Here is an 18090-nt window from a genome sequence, read left to right as displayed (position 1 = left end):
TATAAAGCAGGTTCCTTGAGAGCTCTGAACGTGAGCCTTGAAAAGCTGAAATACTCCAAGGTGTAGAAGAAATCGGTCTCTCCCTCTCTCTCCCACACTTTTTGACTCTAAAAACAAAAGGTAGGTAAGTTTTCTTGTAAATTAATCTTTCCAGGGAAAAGCAGGACTACTGAATGACAAACAACTAATCTACTCTATCTTGCAAGAGTTCTGAGGGGTAATAAGGTATTTCATCAGATGCATGGAAACTCTTGTCACAGTTCATATTATTTTATGGTGTCACACAGAATGCAACATTTGTGTTACCAGAGATTAATAGTTATTTTGAGGGGACTGAATGTGAACTCCCATTGTGCAAGTGGAACCCTGCTCATTCGGCATGGGATACAACCCTTAATTTATATCTTGGAAAATCAAACGGAGTATTTTTCTTGTTACTATTTTGGACATACAATGTTTTCCACTAAATGATTGTTGCATTTCTTAGCGATGAAACACAAGACTTATATAGAGAATTAAAGTGATTTTCAGGCTTCATGGCATTTTATTTCTTTATCAAATCAAATCAAAATCAAAACTTTATTAGCAAAGCCAACAGGCCACAGCTATACAAAAATTAAAAATAGAAATAAGGATAAAAGGGAGAAAAGAACAAGCAAAAGGAGGTCCGTCAGATGAACAAGTCTGTCACTCAGATGGTGGCCCTCAATTTCATAGCTCTTTCGATGTACCTCGCGACCTTCTCTGTTATCTGACTATCCGTATCAGATAAGAGGAAATACAGTGTGATGTCTGGTGAACGGCCGGGGTTGGAGAGAATGAGTGGAGTAATAATCTCATTCCTTAGGTCTTTGTAAAGGGGGCAGGATAGGAAGACGTGGGACACTGTTTCCGTGTTACCATCTCCACATGGGCAGAGTCGTTTTTCAAATGGAGTCTTTTGGTAGCGACCTTCGAGTACGGCAGAAGGGAGAACATCCCATCTAGCCAATGTAAAGGCACGTCTGTATTTTGGGATGGTTAATTTAAACAAATATGAAGCTGGAGAGTCAAAATGAGAAGGGGGAAAGTAGGTATACCATGGGCACAGTTTCTTTAAGATAGTCAGGTTGTTTTGCCGTTCAATGTCTTTCAGGCGCTGGCCTATTAGACTCTTTGCTTTAATGAGGCCCATTGATAGTAGGGACTGTGAATGCAGACCGCATGTAAGAAGTTTTTGATGCACAGTTTTGAACCACTTGCTTTTGTGGGGGTCTTGCATTACTAGAGGCAGTAGACCAGGTGGATTTAGATTAAGACGAAGCCAGTAGTTGAATGTTCTTTGCCAGGTCTGAGTTTCTACAGATGGAAGGCAGGCCTCGAGTCGTAATGCTGCGTTTGGAACACAGGAGGGGACGCCGAATATCTGCCTTAGGAATTTAGACTGAACAGTTTCAAGACTGGAGCAGTGGTTCCCCGTCCAGATTTGTGCCCCATACAGTAACTGCGCCAGAGGTTTTGCTTGAAAAACTTCAAAGGCTGCTGGGATGTATCTGCCCCCCTTCGTATAAAAGAAGCGAGACAGCATCTTAATACTTTGAGCTGCTTTTTCTTTGGCACATTTTTGATGGACATCCCAGGACCCGGTCGACTGGAAAACGATACCCAGATATTTGAAGGCTTTAACCTGTTCAATTGTCTGGTTATCCATCCTCCAGCTGTACTGTCTGTGTTTCCTTGCAAAAACCATAATTTTGGTTTTCTGATAGTTTATTACCAGTTGCTCTCTCCTGCAGTATGCTGAAAATTCACCTATGAGCCTATTTAAACCTATTCTTGTTCGAGATAGGAGTATCGCATCATCAGCATACAAAAGTACTGATATTGATTTGTCAGCCAGTTTGGGGGCGTGGAAGTCCGGAGATGACAAACAATTAACCATATCATTGATGTAAAAGTTGAATAAAACTGGGGCCAAGATGCAACCTTGCTTGACCCCCTTGCAGACAGGAACTGGTCCTATAAGATGGCCATTTGACGAAGTTCTTACATGCAGCACCGTGTCTTTATATAAACAGCTGATCAGAAATAATAGTCTTTTGTCTATACTTGATGTGCTCAATTTATCCCAGAGTCTTGCACGTGGAATTGAATCGAAAGCAGCCTTTAGATCGATAAAGGCTGCATATAGCACCCCACGGGGTTTTTTGGCATATTTGTCAATTAAATAGGCTAGGGTGAAGCAATGGTCTATGGTGGACCTGCCTTGCCTGAAACCCGCTTGCTCTTCCGCTAGAATAGCTTCAGTTTCGAGCCAGCTAGTTAGCTTAATATAAAGATGTTTGGCATATAGTTTGCTGGGTATAGGCAGAAGACTGATTGGTCTATAACTCGCCGGGTCTGACATAGGTCCTTTTTTATAGATTGGAATAACTATTGCCTCAGTCCAACCATCTGGGAGTAAACCCGTTGAGTCGATCCAAGAAAATAAAGACGCCAGCAGGGGGGCCCACCAGCCAATGTTGGACTTCAGAAGTTCGGCAGGGATGTAGTCATTCCCTGGGGCCTTGTTGTTCTTTAATTGTGCGATTAAGTTCTCAACTTCCTTTACAGTTACTGGTGGCCAATGAGGTAGGTCCTCCAATTGAATACATAATTTGTAGTGTTGGGCTTCCTGGTCATAGAACAAAGATTGAAAATGGCGCAACCACTCCATTGGTTCCACTGTACAGATGGAATTAGTACGCTCCTGGTCCAGTAGACCAGATATGGTTCGCCAAAAGCAAGTAATATCTTTCTCGTGCGATGCCTTAACCAGACTGTGCCATGCGGCTCTTTCAGCTTCCAGTTTCTTTCTCCTTAGTAATTGTTTGTAAGACCTTCTCAGATAAATATAAGCATTAAGTAGGAGGGCAGTCCCTGCTTTCCTATATCTCTGGTAGGCTGTTCTCATTTGTCTCCTTGTTTGCCTGCACTCCAGGTCAAACCAGCTAGCTCCGTCCTTTGCCCTCTTTGTAGCGGCGCTATGTATCACTGTTGTTAAATGGGATTTCAATCTTTCCAAAAGTAATTTAAAGCGTTCCATAATCGCATCTACTGAATTGCCTGACACAATAGCGGAGCGAATAAGCTTTAACTCCGCTGACTGAAGAAGGAGGGTTAAATTTTCATTCAGTATTTCTTTATCACTTTTAAGCAATGGATTTTATTTTTATTTAAATGTTTATAAAGCACCCATTCATCTATCATATCACCAGGTGGTACATCTCCATGTCATGCATTATATTCTATATTACGGCCTGAAAGGTCCTAACAGGTATAAAAGACAAGCAACACACTGGCGACAACTTTGGTTTCCTCAGCACCCAACGGAGCCATGAACTTTCTCCCATAACAATTCCCCGCCTCCTTATACCATGCACTGAGCCCATGCTTGCAAGTGCCTTCCTTGTCAGACGCTACGTGGGAGGAGAGAAATTGGTGCAAGGAGGAGGCAAAAAAAGAAGAAAGATCTATCTTGGCAGTGATATCTCAGTATGGGAACACCTGCCCAATAGGGCCCATTGATATGTCTAGCCAACTCTCTGTATTATCATAGATGAAGCTGAGGGCAGCATTCCCTCCATGGAATGTCCTTGGGCACCACATTCCAGCAGCAGTTTCAGCCAGAGCTGGCAATGGAAGCCAGATGGGCGGTGAAGAATACCTTTCTCTTTGCCACCCTGTGGTCCCCAGCACATCTATGGTTTGGTCCCAGGAAGCCCGGAAAATACGTCACCCCAATTTCTTGAAGCTGATCAAGAACCCAGGAGGAAATGGCAAGAGTTCCCAACAGATTCCATCTTTCATTTCCCCTGTATCCATTTCCAGGTAGCAGTTTTTTGCTTCCTTCCCACCTCCCCTGAGTACAAGAATGAGTGTCAGGATAGCAGCACTGACCAAACTATGATGCCAGGCAGCATAAAGTGCGGCCAAGGGCTGCTATTTTGCATGCTGCACACATGCACTTGAGAAATAACTATTTCAGGGTGAGAGAGAAAAGCCTTATTGTGTAGGGCAAAGCCAGCTTTGAGTTGAAAGCAGCACCATTTTAAGAAACTCTTAAAGCAGGGGGGGAATGCTTTGTTGCCTCAATGATGGGTCAAGTCTCTGTTCTTTAAATGATGGACCTTTATGTTGCTCACCTGTGATGGAAGAGAAGCATGGGATTCTGCTACGGGGTCTGCAAGAGGAGTAGGATTTCACAAAATGACACCTCTATTTCTTTGTGATTCCCCATTGTCGTATAATAGAGAGAACTATTCTCTTCTCTTTATTCTTAGGCAGGCAATGGAACCAGACAAGAAATACCTTTTAACATACAAAGGATGTTATTTCCCCTTAGTATTTACTTCAGTGGAGTACTTAGATTCCCTGGAGGGTTTTGAAATAAGAGACAGTGATGTATTTATAGTTACTTATCCAAAATCAGGTAAGAGTACCTTTTCGTAGGTTGAACCATCATTTCAATTCAACCCTGTTGGATGCCCACATATATCTACATAGTATCTGTATTATCCTAACACAAGATTAAAACCAAATGCAAAATTGAGGTCAATGTGCCTAGTATCCAATGCAGTTGTGCCCTACATGCAATAACCTCCACTTCCACACCAGAACTTCCTTCACTCTTCTCTCCCCTTGTGTCCCCAGTGTTCCCCAAATCTGCCTTGGAGGGTTGGTGGGGTGGGGAGGACACAATAACCAGGAGTGGGAGAGGAGAGAGAGGGGAAGTTCTGCATTGCATAGGCATTTAAGACTTGAGTGACATGAAGAAAGGCTTCTTGAACTGCCTTTTGCCTTTTATGTTTGTCCCACTGGCCATTTCTCATCCACAATGGAAAGGAAGCCTTGGTCAGTGTTCCTCATTCACCCTTTGCTGCCACTATTTCAGTGGTGGTCTGTGTGACACCAAAATTTGGTGCCCCCCAACTCTCACCTTCTATTTGACATCATAATGTTGGGAACCCATGCAGCCAGGTCCCTAAATCTGCCTCTGCTTGCTGTGTTGATTCCCTTCCTCTCTCATTTCTTTTTAGTGTTGCAATTCAGATAGTAAGCTCCACGATGCAGAGACATGTTTTCAGTTATTTCACTCTTTAAAGTACTAAGTACATGTAGTTAGTATAATGAATGAAATTAAAGTTAAGGTAAATGTATCCCTGGACCGTTAGTTCCAGTTGCGGATGACTCTGGAGTTGCGCACTCATCTAGCTCTATAGGCCGAGGGAGCCGATGTTTGTCCACAGACAGCTTCTGGGTCATATGTCAAAGTAGAGCAGCTCACAGAAATGCCGTTTACTTTCCTGTCGGAGCAGTATCTATTTATCTACTGCTAGGTGGGCACAAGGTGGGACCGAGCAATGGAAGCTCACCCCATTGCATGTTGTTTTCAGTTATTTCACTCTTTAAAGCACTAAGTACATTCATGACAATGAATGAAATTAAAGTAAAGGGTAAAGGTACCCCCGACCATTAGTTCCAGTCGCGGATGACTTGGGGTTTTGCGCTCATCTTGCTCTATATGCCGAGGGAGCCAGCGTTTGTCCGCAGACAGCTTCCGAGTCATGTGTCCAGCAAGACTAAGCCGCTTCTGGCAAACCAGAGCGGCTCAAAGAAATGCTGGTTACTTTCCTGTCGGAGCGGTACCTATTTATCTACTTGCACTTTAATGTGCTTTTGAACTGCTAGGTGGGCACGAGCTGGGACCCGTCGCGGGGATTCGAACCACGACCTTCTGATCAGCAAGCTCTGGGTTCTGTGGTTTAGACCGCAGTGCCACCCACGTCCCCATATGAATGAAATTAAGTAAACTTATTCTCGTTTATAGGCACAATATGGACCCAAAATATTTTGAGCTTGATTTATCATGAAGGTCACCGAGATGGAACCGAAAAAGTCAACTTACTAGGCAGAGCTCCGTGGCTGGAGTATTATAACCTCAATGTGGATTATGTCAGTCGTCCATCACCTCGCCTCTTTGCTTCCCATCTACCCTACTATTTACTACCCAAAGGCTTAAGGAACAGAAGAGCAAAAGTAGGAAACAGCACATTTATTATTTGATCATATTAAATGTTTGTCTTGCCTTCTTTAAATGAACATCTCAGATTCTGTTAACATTTCTCCATTTTTGAGGGCAGTTCATCCAGCTGCAATTCTTTTGTCCATATGAATGAAGTGCACCCTGAGCTTGAAATAATTCCCATGACTCCTAAACAGTTTATGCTCCACCATAGTAAAAGTCCTGGAGGGTGTTAAGAATAAAACAGGTTCTTTTATCTGAGATTCAGTTCACTTCAGGCAGAACACAAGTAAGCAGTCAGACAGCCAATATATTGGAATTTCTCCATAACATTGCTTTATTGATTAACAAGCAGAACACATAACAAGATAAGGGAACATGCACTCAGTCTCTCACACAATCACACATACACTCACCACTCTTCTTCTGGATTGGGTGGGCAGACAGCGGGATCCTGGCTGCATCTAACACACCAACCCTCCTGAAAAGCCTGATCTTATATAGTCCTTTTTGATGCACATCTGAATAGTGGCATTTCTCATTGTCTTTGACATTTTCTTGGCAGTCCTCCACCCTTAGCATGTTCTTGGCATATCACAACTCTCATGCTTTGCACCTGGTCTTCTGTAACTTTTGGCACAGTACGATACTCATTGTATGTAACTAGCATTGCACAGCCAGTCTTTCCACTTCCATGCAGGTACAGTACTTTTGCCAGAACATGCACATTCTATTCGCTCTTTGATCAGCACAATTTATTAATAGTTCCTCAACAGCATCCATTTTATGTGGTGGTCTTCAGCCATCTTGCAGCCCATTCAAAACATGGCATTCGTTGTGCAAGTACTTGGAGCTTGTAAAGCTGACAGATGCAATCGAGATAAACCTAAAAAAAAAGATGAAAGAAGAATGGGAATGTATAAATAATTATCTAGGGGATAAGGTTTCAACAAGAAAGACCTGGTTATGTTTAGAATGATACCTCATAGAGAAATGTTCCCTGATATCAAGATGTGGGATTCCTTGGAATGCAGATCAAGATAATTGATAAGAACACAGTGGTACCTCGCAAGACAAAATTAATTCATTCTGCGAGTTTTTTCGTCTTGCGAATTTTTCGTCTTGTGAATTTTTCGTCTTGCGAAGCACGGATTCCCATAGGAATGCATTGAAACCAAATTCCCAAAGGAATGCATTGATCTCGCAAGACGTTTTCGTCTTGCGAAACAAGCCCATAGGGAAATTCGTCTTGCGAAGCAACTCAAAAAACGAAAAACTCTTTCGCCTTGCGAGTTTTTCATCTTGCATTCGTCTTGAAAGGTACCACTGTAATGATCTGTTGTGACCTTGATGGAAGCATACAGTAGATGAGCTTTTCTGTGTTCTGGCTCTTCTTCCTCCTCCTCTTCTTTTTCTTCCTCTTCTTCCTCTTCTTCTTCTTCTTTTTCCCTTTCCCTTTCCCTTTTTTTCTCATCCTTCTTCTTATGTTTTATGCCATGTACTTTGATATTTTTTGTAGTTTTTTAGCTTTTTCATTATTATCATTATTAAGTAATTTTGGTTGTCTATATTTGCATGTATTTGTTTAAAGCAAAATAAAAGTATTTTTTAAAAAAACAAAAAATGGCATTCTTTTCAAGGGTGCCATCCAACAGACTTAATAAGAATAAGTTTATTCAACACCATAGGATTGCACTGTGCATGTGACAGTCATGCTGCAAAAGAGGGTGAGGCTGCCAGGGCTGTAAAGCAACTTGGAAGCACCAAGAATCCACAAGAAGAGATATCTGAGATCCATCCATTTATTATTTTAGGAATCAAAAGAATTTGTTGTTATTCCTGCAGGTTGTTTATGTGGCCAGAAACCCAAAGGATGTCTTGGTTTCCTTTTACCATTTTTCCAAAACTGTAGTCCAATTAGAAGAGGTAGAAGATTTTGGAATTTTCATGGAGAGGTTTTTGGCTGGGAAGGGTAAGGATGAATTGCTACTCTAAAATGAATCACTCTTGTCCCTTCATCTTTATCCTTTGACAACAGATTAAAGAATTTCTCTCTGTGTTAAGGAACGTTTTCAGAATGCCATGTCTGATGCCATAGGTTACTCTGAGGAAATTCCACATCCATGCATCACAAAGCGTCTCCACCTGAGACTCCAGCTACACCATTTTATGCCACTGATGACTGTTGTCCATTGATGCCGAAGGGAGGGTATAGATCTGGCCAACTCCCAAAGGAAATCAGGTGCATCAGGATGCAGCAGCTACAAATCATTACAAGCTGGAGCACCCAATGCTTAATCAAGTGTAGATATTTGTGTCAAGTTATAACTCAGAAACCCAGACAGTGTCTCTAAATGTTGCAATTATTAACTTGCACACCATATAAGGAAACTGCCAGAGTGGGAAGGAAGGGGGCTGGAGGAAGGCTAGACTGATCTCAGCCCACCCATCACTCTCTCATGACATTGGGATGGGAAGCACAGCAGGGAGCCTTAAAATGCAGAACTCTTCTGCAAATTCCTTGTCTGAGGTTGCTGAGGTTGGGTGGTATTAATTCAGCTTCTGTTTAATGGTTTGTTCCACTGCTGGTTCTTAAAATGATTTCTTTAAATTGTTTTAATGGAATTTATATGTTTGTACTGCTTCTCTCTGAATGTTTTTCAAAAAATAATCAGATATACATTTTATGCCAAATCAACTTTTCTCCTATCAGTATTTGGAAGTTTATGGCTGGACCATGTGGAAGGCTGGTACTCTCACAAGGATGACTTCAATATTCTGTTTCTTACCTATGAGGAAATGAAGAAGGTAAGTTATCAAAATGCTATCCAGTCTGATATTAAACATCCAGCAAAACTCACCTTTACAAAATAGAGGAAGGAAGCAATTTGATTATTCAAGTGCCCTCAGCTGCTGCTTCCCCTGCTAGTCTCGCTTCCTTTCCTAAAGATTCATCAAAGCCTAGCAGGCCATGGATTCAGGAGCAGCTTTTCGGACCCTAGACAGCAAATAGTGCATATAACCATTTCCCCTGAGGGATTATGGTACTGATAATATAGTATTATGATCCCAAGCAAGATATGTCATTTCACAGGCCCTCTGATGCTGAGTAGAGATGTCACAGAACCTCCCTTGTGTCTGCAACAGGGACATTTATTTATTTACTTGTGGACTCAGTTGAAAGAGCTGCCCCGGAATATAATGCATTCTGCATGGAATAAAAAGCAACAATGAAAGTATAATGCAATGGCAATTATTCCAAACTAGGCAAAGAAAGATGCAGGCTGCTTGTTTCCCCTGCTTGTAATCCTGCCTATTCCATGAGTTTTAGTCTCTAGGCTGTCAGGTTTCTCTATTATGGATGGCCTGACATTAAAACCACGTTCCATTTCAGGATCTGAGAAGCTGTGTATTGAAATTATGCAACTTCCTGGGAAAGAGACTGATGGAAAAGGAGGTGGATGCTGTTGTGGATCAGGCTACATTTAATAAAATGAAAGCAGATCCCAGGGCAAACTATGAGTTCTTGCCACCACATCTCATGGACCACAGCAAAGGACATTTTCTTCGGAAAGGCAAGTTAATGGTGTTGGGTTGAAATAAACAACAGACGAGTAGCAAGTATCATATGGGAGGCATCTCTCGAGCATGTCTCGGGGAGTCCCTTTTATTGAATATTACAGCATTGCCACATATGTGCTTGTTGCTGATTGGTTAACACAAATACAATGCAAAGGTTACATATAAGCATTAATCATGAATAGATTAAAGGTTGGGAAAGGAAACACAGAATTGGACAGGCATGAAAACCTCCTTGTTAAACTATTACTAGTGATTGATATAGCAAGACTTAAACTATAACTATAACTAGTGATTAATATAGCATCTGTAGATGTGGTCAACCATGCTTTAAGAACAGGTCAGGGTACAATGTTTTCATGAACTCAATGTGAACTGTTCAGGGTCAGGGTACAATGTTTTCATGAACTCAATGTGAACTGAACATTCTAGGGTGAGGAAGGGATGCTTCAGCTTAGAAAGGTTTTGCCCGAGTCATGTGCAGAAGCAAAACTTCCCATCATGCCAGAGTCATGTGCAGAAGCAAAACTTCCCATCATAATGGTAGATCACACTGACTTGGTCTGCTTGCAGAATCCATGACATATTCACCTGACAATTGCATCTAGGGATGGAATATATCTGGAGGTATGGATATTTATTTGACCACCACAATGCACATTCTTTCTGTCTGCTTCCTGGGCCAGGCACTGTTGGAGACTGGAAGAACATGATGACAGTCGCACAAAGTGAAAGGTTTGACAGCGTTTTTAAGGAGAGAATGGAAAAGCTGCCCATCAAGTTCTGCTGGGACATCCATGAGGAATCATGAGTCTGCCTTCAGCTTGGAAGGATGAAATAAAGTGCACTGTATGTATTTAATCCAGCCCTATTTGTAAATTAGTAAAAAACAACAACAACAAAACCCTCTCATATGGCTTAACAGCTTCCTAATGTTCGAATATGCACAATAATTTTTTTTTAAACACCACAATAAAATTACATATGTACTGTCCGCTTCTTCTCTTTCTACATTCCAACATTCTACATTCCAACATGTCCTAATTTCTTACCCCATGTGCAAAAGTTAAGGAATCCCAAATAACTATTGGGATTATTCATTATTAATTCAGAAGTGAACAGAGCGATCTGAACAGGGGCAGAACTAGGCTTTCTTTCAAAGACTAGGTCAGCAGCACCTGACCAGACCTGGGCAAGCATGCACAAACACCCCCTCAACACATTTGTGTGTTTTCTTGGGGGGGGGGGAGAAAAACAGCTGCCCTAGTCAGGGAGCCCTGTAGGGACAGAGGACACCACCTGCTGCCAAGGGGTGCAGAGGCACGTGAGGGAGGGAGAGGTCGGTGTTATAGCCTGACCCAGCTGTCCTGGGCACCCCACAGGCATGGAGGGGGCTCTTCCCTTTGGAACAGGCAAGGTGGGAGATAGTGAAGATGTTGGAAATGGTGGAAAACATTGCTGCCAATCTGTTGGATCTGAAAGATCATTCTTGGGCTTGAGAAAATTTCAATCGTAGATAAGCTGTGTGCAAATGAAAAAAGTCACTACCTTTCCTGGACAGATTTCTAAATCAACCAGCGCTGATTTATTTAGAACATTTTATTAAAATGGGGCTTCTTTTGGAGTTTAAAGTTGTTGAGATTGGAATGCAAGTCATGTGTGTACAAAGAGATACATACAATACCCCAAATTTTCCTGGCGCAGCACATGTAGAAGGTTTTGAGGCATCGGTCCTGCGTCCTGGCATTGCCCACACACCTCACTTGCATAAAGCAGAGGGCTCAGTTTGCAAGCCTGGTACTTCATCTTGGTATTGGACCTTAGTAAAACATTCTCCCACATCCTTTTGGATGGCGGTGTCTCGGTTCTGGAAAACCCGCCCCAGCAGGGATCCCCTGGGTATTCACCCAGCACCCTCATTATGAAAACACACGTGGATCCACTGTATGTGGGATGGGGGGAGCAGAACAGAAAGAAATACCTCCGACTCCCCCAGGAATAGATAGACGCTAACACCAAGAAAGAAAGTGATTTGGCCCCAGGCAGGCAAGAAAATGTGCTCTACCAAATCCTCGAAGCTTTTCTTCCCACGCACAGAAGATTTCCCTGTCTCTTGCCTCATTCCTTTGGGATTTCTTTATGATGACAGTGGGGAAGCCTTGGGAGCTCAGCCTGGGAGGGAAGGGCTTCGTCGTCCGTTGCTGTGCCTCGAAAGGACCGGAGTGGAGCCACTGACAAGAAGCCTTGTGGGGCAGAACGAGAGCTGAGAAGGCTTTTGCGAGAGTGCTCAACTAAATAGAGGGAAACAATGGAGGCGGGTTGCGGGATCTGGCAAAAGGTGCCTTGCTGGGCTGGGCCGAACAAGCGCAGTTGCAAGCTGGGTTAGAGACCAGCCTTGCCTCAAGAAGGAAGTTCTCCTCAGCAGGGGCCGATTTAGGGCAGCGCGGTGCCAGAGCCCGCAAGCGCTTAGCGGGCTTTGGGAAGGAGAAGAAGGTCTCTAGGGCCCTGCTGGAGCCAAGCCCGCGAATGAGGAAGCAGCGAAAGGACTCTGGCCAGGACGCCCAGTCTCTACGCGGAAACGTGGAAGGCTGCGGTGAGTTGGAAGCAGCACCGTTTCAGAAAATAAAATAAAATAAAAGGAAGGGGGGAAAATGCTTCAATGCTGAGCCACGTTTCTGTTCCTCAAGGAACAGGGGATACCTTGGAGCTCTATGTCGCTCACCTCCGACGGAGGGGAAGCCTGGGATTGTGCTTTGAGCTCTGCAAAAGCACAGTAGGATTTCACCGAATAACAACTCTCTTTCTTTGTGATTTCCTCTTGCAGCGCCATAGCGGGAACTGTTCTCTGCTTCTCCGCTCTTTATTCTTATACAGGCAATGCAACCAGCCGAGAAATACGCTGTCAAATACAAAGGATTTTATTTCCAGCCAGATTGTTGTTCACCGGAGCACATAGATTCCCTGGAGGATTTTGAAATCAGGGACAGTGATGTGTTTCTAGCTACTTATCCAAAGTCAGGTAAGATTAGAAACGTGTGTGCCTTTTGCATGTGGTTGTAAAATGGTATTGGTAAACTTCCATTGTTAAAAGACTCTCATACCTGTATCTCTTTATTTCATTAGGTTTTTGCCACAGCTGTTCAGTAACAGGGGACTGTGTCCAATGCAGTTGTGCCCTCCACACAAGAACTTCCACTTGCACACCAGAACTTTTCCTGACTTTCCTTTCCCATAGGGGAATCTGTGTATCCCCAGATCTGCTTTGAAGGGGATCCAGTAACTGGGAATGGGAGAGGAGAGGAAGCTCCAAGTCTTTGTGCAAATGGGACATATTCAATGGGTAGAATGTAGGGGTTTAGACAGTAATTTGACAGGTCTGCATTATTTAGGCACTGAGGAATTGAGTAACAAGAAGGCAAAATACAATGAGCATTTCTCAAAATTCCTGGGAAGAATAATAATGATTGGAATAAGCTGAATCAAAATTCCTGGGAAGAATAATAATGATTGGAATAAGCTGAATCAAAGTACTTTGGAGGACTGACAACTCTTTTTATTCCCTGGACTTTGACTGGTCATTTGCATTTCCATCTATAGGGAGAATCTAGAACAGAGTTTGTGGTGGTTTTCTGAAAAAGAAAGGAACATCTTAGCAAATATTTTTCTGTCCTCCCAAATCCTCAGATTCAATGAAGGCTTCCTATTTCTCATCCACAATGGAAAGAAAGCCTTGGTGAATCTTCACATTCTCTTATTCAACCATCCCTGCCCTTGCTGTGTTTCCTTTGACTCCCTTCTTCCTCATCCTTCCTTGTCTCTAACAGTTTGCAATTTAAATAGTAAGCTCCATGATTGAGAGGCATATTGTTTTTAATTATTTTGCTCTGTAAACTAGTATGTACATTTATGGCACTGAATGAATTAAATAACTTATCCTCATTCATAGGAACAGTATGGACTCAAAATATTTTGAGCTTGATTTTGCACAAAGGTCATCGAGATGGAACTGAACACATAGACTTACTAGATAGAGCTCCATGGCTGGAGGCCAATGTCCGCAATATGGACTACGTCAATCGACTGTCACCTCGACTCTTTACTACCCATCTACCCTACTATTTAGTACCAAAGGGATTAAGGAATGGAAGAGGAAAAGTAGGTCTTGCCGTATTTATTATTTGATCAAATCAAATGTTTGTCTCACTTTGTTTTAAGCCCAGAAAGAACGCATCCCATTTATCACATGAAACAGAACAATCGTGAAGTATGCTTTTTCAGATCATTAATATTCTTTAAAAAGTGGAAAATCCAGTGTTTACACATCTTACTCATATCTTCATGTAAAATAATTAGCATACCAGGATAGTATTAGCATACCAAACCTTTCCTCCCTGGTTATCATTCCTAAAGCTTATGTCACTGGATCAGAATGAAAAAAGAGCACAGAAGAATGGCTGTTTTGCTGTTCTGGAAGTGTCAGCTTTGTCAATGGGTGAGATGGTGGGAATTCAGAAGAATTCAGCATAGGATATGTTGCTGCAATGAGATTTCCAGGAGATTTGAAGGGAGAATGAGACAATGAAGACCAACGTCATATAACTGACAGGAGGGTCTGTCAAAAATGCAGCTCAAGGGGGACTTCCGGCTGAGAAAATTGTGTGCTAAGCAATCTTTATTGTTGTAGTTTAGTCGTTTAGTCGTATCTGACTCTTCGTGACCCTATGGACCAGAGCACGCCAGGCACTCCTACCTTCCACTGCCTCCCGCAGTTTGGTCAGACTCATGTTGGTAGCTTCAGGAACACTATCCAACCATCCCGTCCTCTGTCATCCCCTTCTCCTTGTGCCCTCCATCTTTCCCAACATCAAGGTCTTTTCCAGGGAGTCTTCTCTTCTCATGAGGTGGCCAAAGTATTGGAGCCTCAGCTTCACAATCTGTCCTTCAATCTTTATTAGTGGCTAGTTAATAGGGAGACTTATAAATGATGAAAGATGATCAGATATAATTCTGATTACCCAAACAACTCACCTTTGAATCAAGCGGAGGTGGGGTCAAAGGGCAAGCCTCCCAGCTCTGAAGAAATATTTCATCATTGTTCCAGCGGGATATAAAAACCTCCAGGGAGGCGAGGAAGAATCGAAGAGCGAGAGGCAGGTACACTGAGCTTGAACACTGTATAAAGGCTCTAATGTTAGAGCATCAAGTACACATTCTCTTCTCTCTTAGTTACTATTACCAGTACTGGAAAGAAGGAAATTGAAATTGGACTCTGACAATTAAAAACCACACAGAAAAAATAAAGCTGCGGATGGTTAACAATTTTATTATTTGATACAAGCAGAGAATATTATGGGGAAAGCCAGGTTTGGGAGAACAGTTTCATTGCTACCAATATCTATCTCATCCTTGGAAGAGTCAAGCCAAAAAGAATTTGTTGTTATTCCTGCAGGTTGTTTATGTGGCCAGAAACCCAAAGGATGTTCTGGTTTCCTATTATCATTTTACCAAAGCTGCATGCACACTAGAAAAAGTAGATGACTTTGGGATTTTCATGGAGAGGTTTTTGTCTGGAAAAGGTAAGGATGATTTGCCGCTCTAAAACAAGTCACTTTTGTCCCTTCATTTCCTATCCTCCTTTGAAAACAAATAAAAGAAATTCAGTATGCGGTAAGGAATTATTCCAGAGTGCCACATCTGATGCTGTTGGTTGCTCTGAGGAAGTCTAAACTTATTTTCCATGTGCATCCATAATAGTTTTTCCAACTAAATAAATTACAGCACACAGGTTTATGCCATGGATAGCTGCTGACCATTGAGGCAAAAGGTAGGGTATAAATTTGACCAACTCCCAAAGCAAATCAGGCATGGGCTGAAGCAGCTACAAATCATTACAGGGTGGATCACCTAACCCTGAATGAAGTGTAGAGATTGGTGTTAAGTTATAAGTCAGAAACCCAGAAAGGGTCTCCTAAATGTTGTAGGTATCAACTGCCACACCATATAAGGAAACTGCCAGAGTGGGAAGGAAGGGGGCTGGAGGAAGGCTAGACTGATCTCAGCCCACCCATCAATCTCCCATCACACTGGGATAGGAAGTGCTGCAGGGAGCCTTAAAATACAGAACTCCTCTGCAAATTCTTTCTCTGAGAAAGTGTTTGGTGAGGTTGGGTGCTATTCATTCAACCTGTGTTTGTTTTCTTTCCTTTCTAATCCATCTCATTCCGATTTCAAGCTGCTTTGTTTCATTGGGCTGAAAAAATAAATAAATATATATCTCCTCTACATTTACGCCAAATCAACTTCTCTCCTATCAGTAATTGCAAGTTTATGGTTGGACCATGTGGAAGGCTGGTACACTCACAGAGATGACTTCAATATTCTATTTCTTACCTATGAAGAAATGAAAAAGGTAAGGTGTCAAAATGTTACCATGTCTGATATTAAACAAGCATCAAAACTCACCTTTACAAAATAGAGGAAGGAAGCAATATGATGATTCAAGTGCCCTGACTGAAAGAGATTCTGCATCTGCCTCATCATCAATTTAACACAGTCTATGGTCTCAATTTGATTGAGCTTATCATGTTGCATTGAAACCATTGTGAATTTATATAAGCAATTTCAACCCCCCCCCCCCCGGAATCAAAATGTTGCCCTTTTATTATTAACTGATTTCGAAGCAGTCGTGGTTGAAGCATATTCCCACATCAACTATCAATCAATCAATCAATCAATCAATTACAGCATGGGGGTGTGCCTCTTTGCAATCATCTTCTATCCAGGCAGCATTTTAAAAAGCACACAATATCTGAATATGCAATAATGCAATGATTTTTACCAACATAGTTAATGGAAACAATGAATTCTGACACTATCTTCAGAAGAGACAAGCACTCCAACTGCCTGTTTGGAAACCGTGAAAGGTTTACTGAGTGTTCAATACAAACAGTTCAAAACCCCAATTCGGCTGCTGCTTTCCTTGATAGTCTTCCCTCCTTTCTAAAAGATAAACAAGCCCAGGAGGCCATGGACCTAGGACCAGCTTTTTAGGCGTTAAACTCCTAAGAGTACACTGTAACCATTTACCCTGAGAGATGATGGGGCTGAAAATAAAGTGTTCCAAGCAAGATATATCATTTTACAGGCCGAGGAGAGATGTCACAGAACGCCCCCTCCTGTCTGGAGTGGTGGCATTTTGTTTATTTATTTACTTGTGGATTCAATTTAAATAGCTGTCCCATGGGTGGCTCACAGAGCAAAAGCAACAGTTACGAGTACAATATAATGCAATGGCAATTATTCCAAACTAGGCAAAGAGAAATGCTGTCTGCTTGTTCCCCCTGCTTGTTATCCTGCTTGTTCCATGAATTTTAGTCACGAGGCTGTTGTGTCTCTCAATTGTGGATGGCTTGACATCAAAACTATTTCCCATTTCAGGATCTAAGAAGCTGTGTCTTGAAAATGTGTGATTTCCTGGGAAAGAGACTGACGGAAAAGGAGGTGGATGCTGTTGTGGATCAGGCTACATTTAATAAAATGAAAGCAGATCCCAGGGCAAACTATGACTTCTTGCCACCGGAGTTCATGGACTACAGCAAAGGACATTATCTTCGCAAAGGTAAGTGGCAGATCAAACTGACTTGGTGCTGCTTGCAGAATCCCTGACAGATTCACCTGACAATTGGTCTGACACGTGATGGGCACCAAGGTGATTTCATTTTCCCAGTCTTTCATAAACTCTTCAGTTTCCATTGTTTCCTAATTTTAGAGTTGTTCTAATATGTACTTTCCCTGCTGTTGTTTCCTTCAAAATATATGTATTTAATGGTGGCATATTTGTTTTTCCAATCTGGAGTGTGGAGATTCAGCCAGATGGGTGGGGTATAAATTATCATCATCATCATCATCATCATCATCATATTCCCAACTAGGGATGGAATATATCTAGCAGTATGGATATTTATTTGACCACCACAATGCACGTTCTTTCTGTCTGCTTCCTGGGCCAGGCACTGTTGGAGACTGGAAGAACATGATGACAGTCGCACAAAATGAAAGGTTTGACAGCGTTTTTAAGGAGAGAATGGAGAAGCTGCCCATCAAGTTCTGCTGGGACATCCATGAGGAATCATGAGTCTGCCTTCAGCCTGGAAGGATGAAATAAAGTGCATTGTATGCATTTAATCCAGGCCTATTTGTAAGAGTTAGTGAGAAAAACTCTCATGTGGCTTAATAGCCTCCTAATATAATACTATAATATGTGCAAGATTTTTTAAAAACACAATAAAATTACATTCGTATTGTGCTCTTGCTCTGTTTCTACACCCCTGAGCATGTCCTAATTTCTGACTCTTTGTTGCTCCTGTTTTGTTCTATTAAATTTCTTCTTTGCAATAAGGAGAAATAGTTTCTTGTAGGTTGAAAATGTTTTCTTTATGTATTACTTTTGAATAAATAAATACCGTTGA

General features: G+C 42.1%; 1 protein-coding gene across 1 annotated transcript; it reads left to right on the top strand.

Annotated features, from left to right (window-relative positions):
- Window positions 1-17932, top strand: LOC310841179 (uncharacterized protein). The gene is made up of 13 exons (XM_083731765.1): window positions 1-120; window positions 4302-4450; window positions 5849-6057; window positions 7889-8015; window positions 8757-8851; window positions 9438-9618; window positions 10309-10430; window positions 12455-12641; window positions 13569-13777; window positions 15072-15198; window positions 15937-16031; window positions 17060-17240; window positions 17632-17932. The coding sequence occupies exons 2-13, from the start codon at window positions 4309-4311 to the stop codon at window positions 17754-17756; spliced, it is 1800 nt and encodes a 599-aa protein (XP_083587891.1). The 5' UTR covers window positions 1-120; window positions 4302-4308; the 3' UTR covers window positions 17757-17932.
- Window positions 17933-18090: the final 158 nt, after the last annotated feature.

Source organism: Podarcis gaigeae (genome assembly GCF_964106915.1).
Source record: "Podarcis gaigeae genome assembly, chromosome: 3".
NCBI classification, from domain to species: Eukaryota; Metazoa; Chordata; class Lepidosauria; order Squamata; family Lacertidae; genus Podarcis; species Podarcis gaigeae.
Note: the sequence above shows the minus strand (reverse complement) of the source record. Positions and strands in the feature narration are given on the sequence as shown.

Bases quoted from the DNA above. Each gene is read 5' to 3' on its own strand.
- LOC310841179 (XM_083731765.1), top strand. From the start codon at position 4,309: ATGGAACCAGACAAGAAATACCTTTTAACATACAAAGGATGTTATTTC. The intron at 12,642-13,568 runs GTAAGATTAGAA...CCTCATTCATAG, and splicing joins AGCTACTTATCCAAAGTCAG to GAACAGTATGGACTCAAAAT. The intron at 16,032-17,059 runs GTAAGGTGTCAA...TTCCCATTTCAG, and splicing joins CCTATGAAGAAATGAAAAAG to GATCTAAGAAGCTGTGTCTT.